The sequence below is a fragment of the Schistocerca gregaria genome, chromosome X (genome assembly GCF_023897955.1).
Source record: "Schistocerca gregaria isolate iqSchGreg1 chromosome X, iqSchGreg1.2, whole genome shotgun sequence".
Lineage (NCBI taxonomy): Eukaryota > Metazoa > Arthropoda > Insecta > Orthoptera > Acrididae > Schistocerca > Schistocerca gregaria.
In genome coordinates, this window is record NC_064931.1 from 562772732 (window position 1) to 562789076 (window position 16345).

General features: G+C 42.2%; 1 protein-coding gene and 1 non-coding gene across 5 annotated transcripts in view; one reads left to right on the forward strand and one right to left on the reverse strand.

The window, feature by feature from the left end:
• Positions 1-16345, reverse strand: part of LOC126298970 (calcium uptake protein 3, mitochondrial) — a 613695-nt gene that overhangs the window by 110835 nt on the left and 486515 nt on the right. For all 4 annotated transcript variants that reach the window (XM_049990590.1, XM_049990588.1, XM_049990589.1 and 1 more), the window contains exon 3: positions 4509-4619. In XM_049990590.1, the coding sequence (XP_049846547.1) occupies positions 4509-4619 (111 nt within the window). The remainder of the gene's footprint in view (positions 1-4508; positions 4620-16345) is intronic.
• Positions 11301-11375, forward strand: Trnas-cga (transfer RNA serine (anticodon CGA)). The gene has a single exon. It is a non-coding gene; the product is annotated as a tRNA-Ser (tRNA).

Below are 16345 nucleotides of genomic sequence, written 5' to 3' on the forward strand. Positions count from 1 at the left end.
TCAGTTTACAATGTGATGGCGGTTGCACATACTGGCACCGTTAGCTTCCATTATGGCTCAGTGTAGGACAATGATTATGACCGCGAAATACTGTCAGCGTGTAAACATGTATGACATGCAACACATGGAACGCTTTATCTATTTGCTGCCGGCCGGGGTGGCCGTGCGGTTCTAGGCGCTACAGCCTGGAACCGAGCGACCGCTCCGGTCGCATGTTCGAATCCTGCCTCGGGCATGGATGTGTGTGATTTCCTTATGTTAGTTAGGTTTAATTAGGTCTACGTTCTAGGCGACTGATGACCTCAGAAGTTAAGTCGCATAGTGCTCATAGCCAGAGCCATCGATTAGCTACTCGACTGCAAGTGTCAAGAACATACATGGGGCAGGCAGAGTAACAAGCGTCGCATATCCACTGTATACAACCTGAAAGAAATAATACGAAAGTTCTATGCAACTTGAAATTTGTTACCTACATGAGTAAACGCAAATACGTATATTTTCCAAATATCTACGTCAAAAATAAATATGTACCTTTCCTCCATATATTGCACTTTAATAGCTTTAAGTGTCACTATGTCTCAATTGTACGTTTCATCTACGTTACTACAGATTAGCTGCAAAAGCTTTAATAACCTGTTAAGACATGACATATGTGTATTAACGCCCGTAAAATTGCCCATTATAATTCTGATTTGTAATTTTACTACGAATAACCACGTATGTTTTTTAGACTTGTGTGTGAGGACGCTCGAGAAAGCGGTTAATATTTTGGCACAGTTTAATGATACCAGCGTTTTTGTAACACGTTATTTTATATTAGGCTTCGCCTGGTAGAATTTTGCACAGAGCATAACTTAATCATAGCTAACACGTGGCTTAAGAATCATGAAAGAAAGTTGCATACGTGGAAGAGGCCTGGAGACACTGGAAGATTACAAATAAATTATATAATGGCAAGACAGAGATTTAGGAACCAGGTTTTACATTGTAAGACATTTCCAGGAGCAGATGTGGACTCTGACAACAATTTATTGGTTATGAACTGTAGACTAAAACTGAATAAACTGCAAAAAAGTAGGAATTTAAGGAGATGGGACATGGATAAACTGAAGGAACCTGAGGTTTTAGAGAGTTTCAGACATAGCATTAGGGAACGATTGACAAGAACGGGGGGAAGCAAACACAGTAGACGAAGACTGGGTAGCTTTCAGAGATGAAATAGTGAAGGCAGCAGAGGATCACATAGGTAAAACGACGAGGGCTAGTAGAAATCCTTGCGTAACAGAAGAGATACTGAATTTAATTGATGAAAGGAGAACATATCAAATGCAGTAAATGAAGCACGCAAAAAGGAATACAAACGTCTCAAAAATGAGATCGACAGGAAATGCAAAATGGCTAAGCAGGGATGGCTAGAGGATAAATGTAAGGACGTAGAGGCATATATCACTAGGGGTAAGATAGATACTGCCTACAGGAAAATTAAAGAGACCTTTGGAGAAAAGAGAACCACTTGTATGAATACCAAGAGCTTAGATGGAAAACCAGTACTATGCAAAGAAGGGAAAGCAGAAAGGTGGAAGGAGTATATAGAGGGTCTTTATAGGGGCGATGTACCTCGAGAGGGCTATATTATGGAAATGGAAGATGATGTAGATGAAGATGAAATGGGAGATATGATGCTGCGTGAAGAGTTTGACAGAGCACTGAAAGACCTAAGACGAAACAAGACCCCAGGTGTAAACAATATTCCATTAGAACTACTGATAGCATTGGGAGAGCCAGTCATGACAAAACTTTACCATCTGGTGAGCAAGATGTATGAGACAGGCGAAATACCCTCAGACTTCAAGAAGAATACAATAATTCCAATCCCAAAGAAAGCAGGTGTTGACAGATGTGAAAATTACCGAACTATCAGATTAATAAGTCACGGCTCAAAATACTAACACGAATTCTTTACAGATGACTGGAAAAAACTGGTAGAAGCCGACCTCGGAGAAAATCAGTTCGGATTCCGTAGGAATGTTGGAACACGTCAGGCAATACTGACCCAACGACTTATCTTGGAAGATAGATTAGGAAAAGGCAAACCTACATTTCTGGCATTTGTAGACTTAGAGAAAGCTTTTGACAATCTTGACTGGAATACTCTCAAATTCTGAAGGTGGCAAGGGTCAAATACAGGGAGCGAAAGGCTATTTACAATTTTACAGAAACCAGATGGCAGTTATAAGAATCAAGGGGCATGCAAGGGAAACAGAGGTTGGGAATGGAGTGAGACAGGGTTGTAGCCTATACCGACGTTATTCAATCTCTATATTGAAGAAGCAGTAAAGGAAACAAAACAAAAATTTGGAGTAGGAATTAAAATTCATGGAGAAGAAATAATAACTTTGTAATTCTGTCAGAGACAGCAAAGGACCTGGAAGAGCAGTTGAACGGAATGGACAGTTTCTTGAAAGGAGGATATAAGATGAACATCAATAAAAGCAAAACGAGGATAATGGAATGTAGTCGAATTAAATCAGGTTAAAAATGAGACACTTAAAGTAGCAGATGAGTTTTGCTACTTGGGGAGGAAAATAACTGATGATGGTCGAAGTAGACAGGATATAAACTGTAGACTGGAAATGAAAAGAAAACCGTTTCTGAAGAACAGAACTTTGTTCACATCGAGTATAAATTTAAGTGTCAGGAAGTCTTTTCCGAAAGTATTTGTAGGGATTGTAGCCATGTATGGAAGTGAAACATGGACGATAAATAGTTTAGACAAGAACAGAATAGAAGCTTTTGAAATGTGGTGCTACAAAATAATGCTGAAAAAAATGGTTCAAATGGGTCTGAGCACTATGCGACTTAACATCTGTGGTCATCAGTCGCCTAGAACTTAGAACTAATTAAACATAACTAACCTAAGGACATCACACACATCCATGCCCGAGGCAGGATTCGAACCTGCGACCGTAGCAGTCGCGCGGTTCCGGACTGAGCGCCTAGATCCGCGAGACCACCGCGGCTGTCAAGAATGCTGAAGATTAGATGGGTAGATCACGTAACTAATGAGGAGGTACCAAATAGAATTGGGGATGAGAGGAATTTGTGGCACAAGTCGACTAGAAGAAGGGATCGGTTGATAGGACACGTTTTAAGGCATCAAGGGACACCAGTTTAGTATTGGAGGGCAGAGTGGAGGGTAAAAATCGTAGAGGGAGACCAAGAGATAATACACTAAGCAGATTCAGAAGGAAGTAGGTTGCAATACGTACTTGGAGATGAAGAAGATTGCACAGGATAGAGTAGCATGGAGAGCTGCATCAAAGCAGTCTCTGGACTGAAGGCCACAACAACTGCAACATATTAGGCTTCATGAAATAGTTTAAACCAACGCGCATATCGACAGGGCTTTGACTCGCTCACTCACTCCGTCTCTCAGGCCACCAGTGGCCTACGGGGACCATCCGACCGCCGTGTCATCCTCAGTGGAGGATGCGGATAGGAGGGGTGTGGGTTCAGCACACCGCTCTCCCGGTCGTTATGATGGTATTCTTGCCCGAAGCCACTACTATTCGGTCGAGTAGCTCGCTCAAGAAGAGTTAATACGTCTTGCTGTTTAATCTTAGAATGTAGCTGACCAAAGAGTTTAAGATAACCGTACACAATCAACTTACTCCATTATATGTATGACGGTGACGATATACACGGCCTCATATTTTTACCACGTGGCCCGTGACGACATAATGTAAGTTATCACATTGTAAGTTGCACCAGTGAATTTATCTTGTTGCGTTATTTTGTAGCATATTGAATTTCCAAAGGTCTGAGGACCATCGCGTTGGTGGAGTGAAACATGCAAAAACTAAGGAAAAAATTACCCAACAGTCATAATAATTACACACGTCAATTCTAATCATATTTTTATGGCGCACGGAGTTTGCAGCTGGATCCCATTATGCGATTAAAATCACATTCCATTGCAAGCAGTTAGGTTTAATCCATCGCTAGCTAGTCTCCTGTACATTGGATAGTCGGTTCCCTACTACGGATAAACAGGTTAACTCGTATTGATAAGCAGTTTTATTTTAAATGCTGTCTTCAATTTCGACAATGTCGGCTCGTAATACATCACTGAACACATCAGTTAGAAAATACAAAAAAAGACAAAAAACAGTATCTCTGCGATTACTCTACAAAAGGATTTTTATAAAATGGGTTCAAAAACATATTTAAAACAGCAACATATAATGCACTGCTTATATAGATCACATAGAAACTTTGTGTCTGTTTACATATCTAGATAGGTGAACAAATTGGAAGTTTAAAGACACATTCCACGATTGTCTCGACTCGCAAATAAATACACTAGAGAATATTTTAGGCCAGATATTTGCTGAATGCTTTTATTTTACGCAGTTATTTCCAAGAGATTCTGTAATTTCTGCAACCCGTAGTAAGCAGCAAGTGAAAACTTAAATAAAGTGAATAAGCTATAATCAGTGAATTCTTACCTTTGTCACGCAATGTCCGAAACATCTGAGAAGAACCTTGGCGAAGAGCAGGAGTCTTATCTCGAATGTTCTCCAGGTCTTTATCAGTAAGGATTCTTCGTTTAAGTCGTGCTGTAACGCGAATAAGAGGGAAGTCAGAAAACAGCCAACAGTCACAATAAATACAGATGTCAATTCTAAATATATTTTTATCCTTTGGTTTACTGAGTGCAAAACTAACGTGACAAGCTCAGCAGTTAAGTCCCTTCTCCAGAAACTGTGAAATTATAGGAGGTCATCTGCAAACTTAGATACATGCTGGTGACACATGAAGAGTCAACTTTTGTTAAACAACATTTATTTTTGAGCGGTTGTTTATTAGTTATGGGCTTGAGTGAAGCGCTTTGGTCGTGGTAAGTTACGTCGTTTATCCAACTATTGGTTATAGTTCTCATTGTAGGCCTTCGTTGTACCTTACTTGCTGATGTTTTCATCTGACTTTCTGTATGCTTCATTGACTACAACTTGTTCAAGTGACTACATGTTATGGTCAGCAAGAATTAGTGGAACAGGCGCTTGACACGAAACATCCACACCACAATACCTTTGATGGACTTTAATGACGCTTTCGAGAAACTGGGAATCTCCTAACCTGGTTGGCTGTGGAAATAATGATGTGAGAACAGTAAACTTTCTGGATGGTTGTTGAAGAGGTTTGGTTGTGTACTCTCACTCAGTACGCATTGGTACATGTAATGTAACCGTTTGGAAGATATCGCATTAGTACAGCCTGAAAGTGCACAGCTAAGCGCTAGAACCTCCAAACTCACGTGTCCTATGTAAAGTGTGGCTGGCTGCACGTTGGAAACAGTCATTGCAACCTGTCAATCTTAAAATTATTTTATTGGTTGGTTGCTTTGTTCGATGATTAAAGGGACCAAGCCACTAGGTCATAAGTTCCCTTTTTCTGGAACAGACAGGTCTACGTGACTGGATATCATAGATGACGTACCGCACAAAACCCAGGGAAAGAAAACCCAAGATCAACCAAAGGTCAACGAAGGCGAGATATGGGACATAAAAGAAGAAAGGGAGACATAGGGAAAAAGGCAGGCAAAGTACCCTATCTAGTGAACAGCTGGAAGACCATGAAAGCCAAGTCCAATGAAGGGACACGTATCCCCCACCACTTACCACAGTATTCAAGAAGTAGAGGTCAAGTTGTGCCAGTAAGTTTTCTAGGTGTTTTCCATCACCAGTGATCATGGTTCTACCCCAACAAATGTTTTGGGCGTTGAAATCACTCAAGATTAGGAAAGGTGTGGGGAGATGAGAAACCAATGCAAGCAGTATGTTCTAAGGCACTTCACCATCGGAAGGGAGGTACACATTACAGATGGTAATTTGCTGAAATGCCTTTATCCAAGCAGCCATAGCCTCCAAAGGTTCCAAAAGTATGTTAAGAGGTAGAAATTCGTTATATACAGTGGCCAGAATATACATGCAAACTCCATCTGACACCAGTCACGGAGTGGCCGAGCGGTTCTAGGCGTTACAGTGTGGAACCGCGCGACCGCTACGGTCGCAGGTTCGAATCCTGCCTCGGGCATGGATGTGTGTGGTGTCCTTAGGTTAGTTAGGTTTACGTAGTTCTAAGTTCTATGGACTGATGATCTCAGAAGTTAAGTCCCATAGTGCTCAGAGCCATTTGAACCATTTGAACTCTCAGTCATAGGTAGCATGATTCTTGTAATATCCCCAGTATCAAGGAAGGGCCAGGGTCTGTGTTCTTGGAAACAAAGTTTCCTGAAGGGCAATGCAGAAGGCAGAGGGAGTTCTTAAAAGATGTATTAGCTCAGCCAAGTGGTGGAAAAAAATCGCTACAATTCCACAGGAGAATAATGTTGTACTTTGAAATCATAAAGGGACCAAGGAAGGAGGTTGTGCTCTAGGGTTACCTGCTGCCACTGGTTAAGGGGTTTTTGGCATCAATACACATGGTTTGGAGTTCTATTGTGTGGTGTGAACTGGGGTCTCGAGGGCCGCCAGAATCTCTGCCTTGGCTACAGAAGTCAAACAGGTGGGATCTGGTGGCGTGAGAGAAACCGGAATATCCTCCTTTTTGGAGGACTTTTTCTTGTCTTTCCTCTCCTTAGAGGTTTTGGATGACTCTGAGGCCTTATCTGAGTCATTTTGAGGTAACGACGATGATCGCAAAGCCTTGTGACCAGCAGTCTGTGGCTCCTTCAGCCACTGGGTGGTGTCTAGTTGTAGACCAGCAGAAACCTTGGAAGGAAGTGTCCAGAGGGACACCTTTTTGGCGAGATAAGCTGGAAGAAGGTGATTTGTCTCCAGCTAGGAGGCAGCAACGATCCCAAAGTAGGTGTGGCGCAAACAGCAAGAGAAGAGCTCCCAACCATCAGGAGGGCAGGCACGGTCGAGCAGCCTCGAGGTCCCACTGTAGGAGGTGTAATGGGTGGGAGTACCGTCGCCAAAGTGGGCGACGTTGTCGTAGTTGTAGCATATGACATTGTTATACATGCTGGGAGCAGCCGCTCAACTGCTTCTTGGCCTCTTGTAAGTCAGTTTGTGCAGAGTCTTATATTCTTGTCTTTTATTCACTCTCTGGAAAAAATTGCAATCTGGTGAGCAGGGAGAATGGTGATTTCCACAGCTGACACATAGGGGGGGAAGGTACAAGGAGAATTCACAAACAGTTCTCTCCACTCACAATCTCTACAGTTGGTGCTAGCTAGCATTGCTAAGCGAAGACACGTGCCTGAATTTCAACACCTGAAGCACCGTATACTGGGGGGGGGGGGGGGGGGGGGGGGAAGGAACATATGGTTTCATGTCATGGGAAATGACCCTATTGTCATTTGGCTCCCTATACTGACTAAGTGTAAATCCCATCACTTCAAGTTGGTGTGTATGTCATCATCAGACTGTAAGAGCAGGTCTCGATGGAAAATGATGCCCTGAACCATATTTAGACTATTATGGGGAACAACAGTCACCATTACGTCACCCAGTTCGTTACAGGTGAGAAGCCCTCGCACCTGGACAGGGGATGCTGTTTTGATCAAAATTTACCCACTTTTCATTTCAGAGATGGCTGCCACTTCCCCAAACTTTTCTTCTATGTTCTCCACAAAGAATAAGGGTTTTGTCGCCAAGAATGGATCCCCATCAGCCCTTGCGCAAACGAATATTGGGGAGGAGTATTTCTCGGTTTTCTGGTTAGCCCTACCTTCCTCCCACAGTGTAGCCAGGGAAGGGAACATTTTAGGGTTGTACCTTTCTGCATTAAATGAGGACTTTCATTCCATAGAATGCTGGTGCCATATGACCAGAAGCAGGGGATGACTTCACCTGCTTCCTTTGCGGCTCATCCACCTTGGTGCCGTCCACTGTGAATCCGGTGGAGGGGCTCTCTCCATGGGTGCTACCCAACCTCAGCAATGGTCACCTGGCCAGTAATCCATTGTTCGGAGTCCCTATGCCCCAGTCACGAGGGGCACATATTTACTGACATACATGGGGAGTTTTCAGTTGTGTGGTCAAAAATTGGAAATTTGTGGTAAGGTCTTATGGGACCAATCTGCTGCGGTCACCGGTTCCTAAGCTTACACGCTGCTTAATATAACTTAAACTAACTTACGCTAAGGACGACACACGCCCATGCCCAAGGGAGGACTCAAACCTCCGACGGGGGAAGCCGCACGGACCGTGACAAGATGCCTCAGGCCGCGCGGCTACCCCATGCGGCTCTGTGTGATATGGGGGCAATCATCGTGAGGTACTTGACGACCTCCCACTCCACAACGTGATGGCTACAGTGATAGATTTTGTGTGTATTACCTTATTAAAGAGAAGGGTGCAAAGACAGAAAGGCACAAAGGCGGAACATACATTGCATCGGGCGACCTTCTCTGGACGATCCGCACATATGGAGATTTTTGAAAATTGGTGGGAGGTCAAATCCAACAATGGGGACCACGGTTTGATTTAATGGAAAGGTGTAGAAAACCCTGGAAGTGGAAACTCGAGCACCAAATCTTAAACCAGATCCAAGCAGGGTCTACACCAAGAAAACCATCCGAGGGGGTAAGGCACAGTGGAAGTGGAAGCTTGCAGCATGGAAAGGAAGCAACGCTGCAAATGCTGGGGCCGTGTTGTAGACAAGCGCGTACTCAAGTTGTGAGCCTCCTTGGGGGAGGATTATTTTATTGGAGCTATTACACGTGGCTCTGGAGTGATTCGATGTCTGTAGTAAGTTTGCTTGATAAGGACTTCAAACGCAGGAACATATCCCAGATTAGGCCACACTAGCGTCTTTTATAGTTTCCTTTATAAATGCACAGAAATTTCCCAATATCATACAAATATATCTAAATCTTCCACTAATTTAACGCGTTCGATTCATTTCATACTGGTTCATAATATGACCCTTACTTATTTAAACAACGAGGCAGGTTCCAGAGGTTCTTAATCGACCTTGCAATTGGACTTTATCGGGTCCCTTTTCTTTTTTATGCATTACTATGCATTTAACGCGCACTGGAAGAAAGCTACCATTCAGTGCACCATGGAAATACATCTCCAGTTTCCTTATGATTATCTAGATTTACTTTGCTGGACCCAACATCAGCGAACAGAGTGCTGTTGACCCTACCTTACGAATCGTATCTGTGTACTGAGAAAATTAGTTTTCCGATTCTGCTTCTTTGGGGGCACACCTGATGTTACATTCATTTCTACTGAACATTCGCCATCCAGTGTAACACACCGGATTCTATTGATCGTAAGTTGGGAAATAATTCAATTGCCGTTTGTTGGTTATTATTCGACAGTGTCTAACGCCTTTCAGAAATGTTTAAACTCAGACCGTGCTCTACGATCCTGCAACAGACTGACGTTACCACTGTTACTCTACAATTCTGGACAATCGCTATTTCTCCCCTCCATGAGTGCTCTGAAGACTGCGTGGAAGATTGTCTATTTGCTGATAAGTACCAGTCAGCAAAGGAGCAAATTCCACAGAGTACTCAATATAAAATTTAATGCGAATCCCGTCAGCACCTCGTCTTTATTTCTCTTTTAATAGCTGTAACCTTTTTTGTTCCATACGAGAAAGCTTATTTCAGTATCACTCATTTCCGAGTGTGTGCGGTGGTCAAACAGTACCGTAATAGGAGGGCAGTTTGGTAATATTACTCATATTACTCAAATAGGTGAATGTATTTTTAAATGTGTAATTCAGTATAACGACTTTCTGCCTGTCTTTAGGTTAAACACGACTGATCCTTAGGTGACTGGATGGCACGTTTGGATTCATTCACTGAGTTTCAATAGGGCCCGAATTTTATACTGAAAGATATTCCATCAAGATCTGAGAGTGGAAACTGTTGTAAGCCCCATGTATGATAGGCCTTATGGAGGCACGATTTACAAGTACGTTCTGTATCCGTTTCCCTATTTCTCATTGATGAGTGTAACAATTTTGATTTCCGAATAAATTTCCGAACAATACCACTAAGTAAAGGCGGCTTTTCGATGTTTAATATTGCTTGGTAAGTATGTATCTAAAGCGCAAGTTAGGTTGTGTTTGATGTTTGTACACAACTCTCTCTCGTTTCTCAGACTTGAACTAAGCACACTCACTCGATTTTTAGGAAAGATGTTATTGATTGTTTACGAGTTCCGTCAAACACAAATACACCTTTGCCTTTGTTAGTAGCCACTATAGTCGCTGCTCCCTGTCTCTTTGCTGAAACTATAAAAATGATCGGGTCTGTTCTACTTTTTAAGATACATTGTACTTACTGCCAGTAACGTATGCGAAATTTTCCCAGTTGCTAATACAGGAGTTAAATTATCTCCTACCTCTGTGTATTTTCTTGCTATCTAATAAAGACTCTATGACAATGTGTGTGTAGTGGAGGGAGCATATGACAATTATTCTAAGTTCGCTATCGGCTACTCTGATTTCATTTTGGACTTTGCTAGACGAAATGATTTAATTTTTCATTTGTTCCTTTAAACACGTCACCTCATGAGAAATCTATCTTTCCGGAATAAATTCAGGCAGTGTTGAAAATTTCCCAAATCTCTGTATCGGGTTCCATCAAGTCTTAGATCCTAATATAATGTAAGGGCAACTGAGGTGATTTCTGGGACTTCTCTGCGAACAATTCATATTTTTAATATTCTCACTCTCCATATTTGATGCCTGACATTTTCCTCATTCATCTAACAGAAACTAGGCATTGAAAATGTACTGTGTCACTAAAGCAGTCATTTCCCCGTTTGTCCAGGATAACGTAAGTATTACGATATAGCGGCGATCGAGTAGTCTACAGCCGAGTCCGCCAACTTCAGACCTAAGAGGCACGATCAGTTCTCAGCTCTCAGAAAGTTGCTGCATACCGACAGCTATGCTGATACCTCACTTTTAATGCTGTCTTCACTGTTTCTGCCAAATCTGCGAGACGAGCCGAGATTAGTCTCAGATGCCAAGTAACAAAAATTGCTGGTGCCGACGTGAACTACGATCAGCGTCTGACTGCAAACCGTGCTTTAGTATGCACCCAGCAGGGCATCTTCCACGGCAAGACTCGAATTCGGCAACTTTCAATGTCTACTAGAAGCGTACTGTGAAAGGGTCAGGCTGTGGCTAAGCCGTGTCTCCACAATATACTTTCTTTCAGGAGTGCTAGTTCGGCAAGGTTCGCAGGAGAGCTTCTGTAAAGTTTGGAAGGTAGGAGACGAGGTACTGGCAGATGTAAAGCTGTGAGTACCGGGCGTGAGTCGTGCTTCGGTAGCTCAGTTGGTAGAGCACTTGCCCGCGAAAGGCAAAGGTCCCGAGTTCGAGTCTCGGCCGGGCACACAGTTTCAATCTGCCAGGAAGTTTCATATCAGCGCACACTCCGCTGCAGAGTGAAAATCTCATTCTGGAAAGGGTCAGTTAATCGCACAATCGAACTTGGTAACTTTGTACGCAGGTAGCAGAATGGCCCAACCCAAGGTATGAGTCCATGAGTGTGGCCCTAAACCAAACTCTTCAGTACTGTGGACGACAGCAACTCGCTGACATCTGTGCAGATTCACATACTGTTCCGCTGTGTAGATCGAGTAAGTCATCCAAGGGAAAAATATGGCAGAAACTCACTTTTTGCAAATTACTTTTACTGGTCGTGGTGATATACATTTAACCTGCGACGATTATAAATTCAAATTTTACTGAAGATTTGTAGGAACCGAAAAACGTGGATGGCGATGCTGTGGTAAAAATTCATGGCATTATGTTAAAGTATTCACAGTAGGCAGTGAAAACTTATTTTCGGGTTTGGAAGGCACTCATGACCACTCACCAGATCCAGAACACTTGTTAAACTGGAGAATGTTATCCAGTTCTGTTAAAACAGATGGCGAAGCTTTGGATGAAAGACCATCACAGCTTATTAGCAAAGAAGTAGATGACAATCCGACAGCCCATAACACATAAACGAGGAAGGATGTAATGTATATTCGGAACAATATTACTTACGCTCGTTTGAAGAATATGCCGAAACTGCCAAAATCCACGATGGAAATTCAGGTTGCCTTATATCACATGGAGGTGACAACTAAAAAAGGCCAATAATGATATGGAAAACGGTCATGACTTTTCCACCGACTCCAATCTACGATACCTATGTCAGTAGAAACCTATATTGATGGATGGTACTTTTCAATATGCAACGAAACACTTTCTCCAATTATTCGCGGTCCACACTTACTCTGGAGGTCCTTACATATCTTTAGTGGTCATCCTTATAAAAGATAACAACGAGGAGACATATCTGAAAATCATACAGTGTGTTCAAGATGACTGTAGGAAGAGACAAGTGTCTTTTAATCCGACAGCTGTGGTAATTGTCTTCAAACAGTCCATCCCTGGGAGTATCAAAGTTTGATCAGTCAAGATTACTGACTGTATGTTTCACCTGGTTCATGCTTGGTAAATACAATTATAATTGATATTTTCAGAAAACCGTATTAATGGTGAACGAATAACGGTCATAATGAGTGTAGGGTATAATGTGCCTTTTTCAAAAACACAGAACAACACAGTTATTCCTAAAATTACGTTATTCCTGAAATTAGCTTCAATGTGCGAAGACACTGAAAAAGGTCAGTGGCTGCATTACACCTTTGGGCTAAGTTACTTAAATCCTAAGATATTCCTGATGTTTTTACTGACCTGGTCAGAATACAATCACAAGACAAAAAGCCCGCCAAATTACATGAACGAAAATTATATTGATGACGATGAAGGTGCACTATTTCCTCCTCACGTTTGGGTAGGAGCCTGCGCTTTCTTAAGGAGAACGACGAATGTTTGTGAAAGTTTTCATTCACGTGCGAATCCTCACCCAAACATCCTCAATTTTGTGAAAAGTCGGAAGGATGAACAATGTGATACCTAAGTAAGAATTAACTCTGCAAAAAATGACCACATTATCAAAACTGACTCAAAATCCATGAAGACGCAAGCTTTCCTACCACAAAAGATGAAACTGGCGAATTAGAATTTGTAAAGTGAGTTTCATACAAAGCAGGCACGAGAACAACGTAAGATAAATGAAATGCAGTTTCTTCTTGAAATATTTTTGTTTGTCAAATTTGTAATGAAGTCTTTGTATTTATCTATAATTTGTTTTCTTTCATATCTTGTTCAGTGGTGAAGTATTTACAATATTCTTTAAGAACAGTGTAAACAGAGGCGGAGGTTGTGCAATTGCTCCGTTCTTATTTGGAAGAGTTTGTGTAGGTGGTCTTTTTTTTCATGGTGTGGGTTCCTGTAGTCATGTCCTAGTTCATGAACCACGGGCAACGTATGAGTGGCCAAGTAAGTGGTCCCGACAGTCGGGATACCAGTTACTTTGGAATAAGTCTGGGCATCTCGGTCATCTTCTGAGTCGTGGTTACCCTTGTGCTCATACGGCAAAGACTACCAAATCCACCGGTTAGTCCCTCAACCGTTAGGGGTAAAACTCAATGGGACTCCGGGCAAGTAAGGCTAGCAACCTGCTTCCCCGACACTTTAAATATGATGCTGGCAACAATCAGAGCAAAATACCTCGGACCTTTGGAGGTGACGGAGTCCCACCTCTAACTGACAAACCAGGGACTCCTAAGATACGACTTGGCAAACAAATGGTAATGAGATGGGGAGCTATTAATATCAATGGGGGCTACTCTGGGAAGAAGGTAGAGCTGGCAGAGGCTGCAAGTAAGATGGTACTGGACGTTTTAGCTGTTAGTGACATTCGGGTAAGGGGTGAGAAAGAAGAGAAAGTGGGAGAATACAAGGTCTACCTGTCAGGCGTCAAAGCAGGAATAGCACAATGGGGTGTAGGGATTTACATCAGGAAATAAATGGAACCCAGCGTAGTTGCAGTAAGGTATGTAAACGAACGACTGATGTGGATAGATTTGACAGTGTCTAGCAAGAAAATTAGGATTGTGTCAGTATATTCGCATTGTGAAGGGACAGATCAAGATAAGATGGATAGTTTTTATGAGGCACTCAGTGATGTAGTTGTTAGAGTAAAGGGCAAGGACAGTGTTCTGCTCACAGGTGATTTTAATGCCAGGATTGGAAATCGAACAGAAGGGTATGAAAAGGTTATGGGTAAATTTGGAGATCATATGGAGGCCAACAGGAACGGGAAACAACTCTTGGATTTCTGTGCCAGTATGGGCTTAGTAATCACAAACTTCGTTTTTAAACATAAGAACATTCACCGGTATACTTGGGAAGGCAGGGGAACCAGATCTGTCATTGACTATATAATAACAGATCAGGAATTCAGGAAGGCTGTGAGGGACACACGTGTATTCAGGGGATTCTTTGATGACACTGATCATTATTTAATCTGCAGTGAAATTGCGATTGTGAGGCCAAAAGTGCAGGAGGTCAGGTCTATATGTAGGAGGATAAGAGTGGAGAAACTTCAGGATAAGGAAATCAGGCACAAGTACATAACAGGATCTCAGAAAGGTACCAGTTAGTTGAATGTAGTCAATTACAGTCATTGGAAAAGGAATGGACAAGGTACAGGGACACAGTACTAGAAGTGGCTAAAGAATGTCTTGGAACAGTAGTGTGTAAAAGTAGGATGAAGCAAACAGCTTGGTGGAATGACACAGTCAAGGAAGCCTGTAAAAGGAAAAAGAAGGCGTATCAAAAGTGGCTACATACTAGAACTCAGGTAGACAGAGAAAGTTATGTTGAAGAAAGAAACAAAGCCAAACAGATAATTGCAGCATCCAAGAAGAAATCTTGGGAAGACTTTGGAAACAGGTTGGAGACTGTGGGTCAAGCTGCTGGAAAACCATTCTGGAGTGTAATTAGCAATCTTCGAAAGGGAGGTAAGAAGGAAATGACAAGTATTTTGGACAGGTCAGGAAAACTGCTGCTGAATCCTGTGGATGCCTTGGGCAGATGGAGGGAATATTTTGAAGAGTTGCTCAATGTAGATGAAAATACGATCAGCAATGTTTCAGATTTCGAGGTAGAATGGGATAGGAATGATGATGAAATAGGATCACATTTGAGGAAGTGGAGAAAATGGTCAATAGATTTCAGTGCAATAAAGCAGCTGGGGTGGATGAAATTAAGTCGGAACTCATCAAATACAGTGGAACGTCAGGTCTTAAATGGCTACACAGGATAATTGAAATGGCCTGGGAGTCGGGACAGGTTCCATCAGACTGGACAAAAGCAGTAATCACATCAATCTTTAAACATGAAAACAGAAAAGATTGTAACAACTACAGAGGTATCTCTTCAATCAGCGTTGTGGGTAAAATCTTCTCAGGTATTGTTGAAAGGAAAGTGCGAGTATTAGTTGAGGACCAATTGGAGGAAAATCAGTGTGGGTTTAGGCCTCTTAGAGGTTGTCACGACCAGATCTTTAGCTTACGGCAAATAATGGAGAAGTGTTATGAATGGAACAGGGAATTGTATCGATGCTTTATAGATCTAGAAAAGACATATGACCGGGTTCCTAGGAGGAAGTTATTGTCTGTTCTGCGAGATTATGGAATAGGAGGCAAACTTTTGCAAGCAATTAAAGGTCTTTACATGGATAGTCAGGCAGCAGTTAGAGTTGATGGTAAATTGAGTTCATGGTTAAGAGTAGTTTCAGGGGTAAGACAAGGCTGCAACCTGTCTTCACTGTTGTTCATATTATTTATGGATCATATGTTGAAAACAATAGTCTGGCTGGGTGAGATCAAGATATGTGAACACAAAATAAGCAGTCTTGCATATGCGGACGACTTAGTTGTGATGGCAGATTCGATTGAAAGTTTGTAAAGTAATATTTCAGTGCTAGATCAGAAATGTAAGGACTATGGTATGAAGATTAGTATCTCCAAAACGAAAGTAATGTCAGTGGGAAACAAATATAAACGGATTGAGTGCCAAATAGGAGGAACAAAGTTAGAACAGGTGCACGATTTCAAGTACTTAGGATGCATATTCTCACAGGATGGCAACATAGTGAAAGAATTGGAAGCGAGGTGTAGCAAAGCTAATGTAGTGAGCGCGCAGCTACGATCTACTCTCTTCTGCAAGAATGAAGTCAGTACCAAGGCTAAGTTTTCTGTGCACCGTTCAATCTTTCGACCAACTTTGTTGTATGGGAGCGAAAGCTGGGTGGATTCAGGCTACGGATATGAAAGTAGCTAGGATGATTGCAGGTACTAGTACATGGGAACAATGGTAGGAGGGTGTACACAATGAGGAAATCAAAGAAAAACTGGGAATGAACTCTATAGATGTAGCAGTCAGGATGAACAGGCTT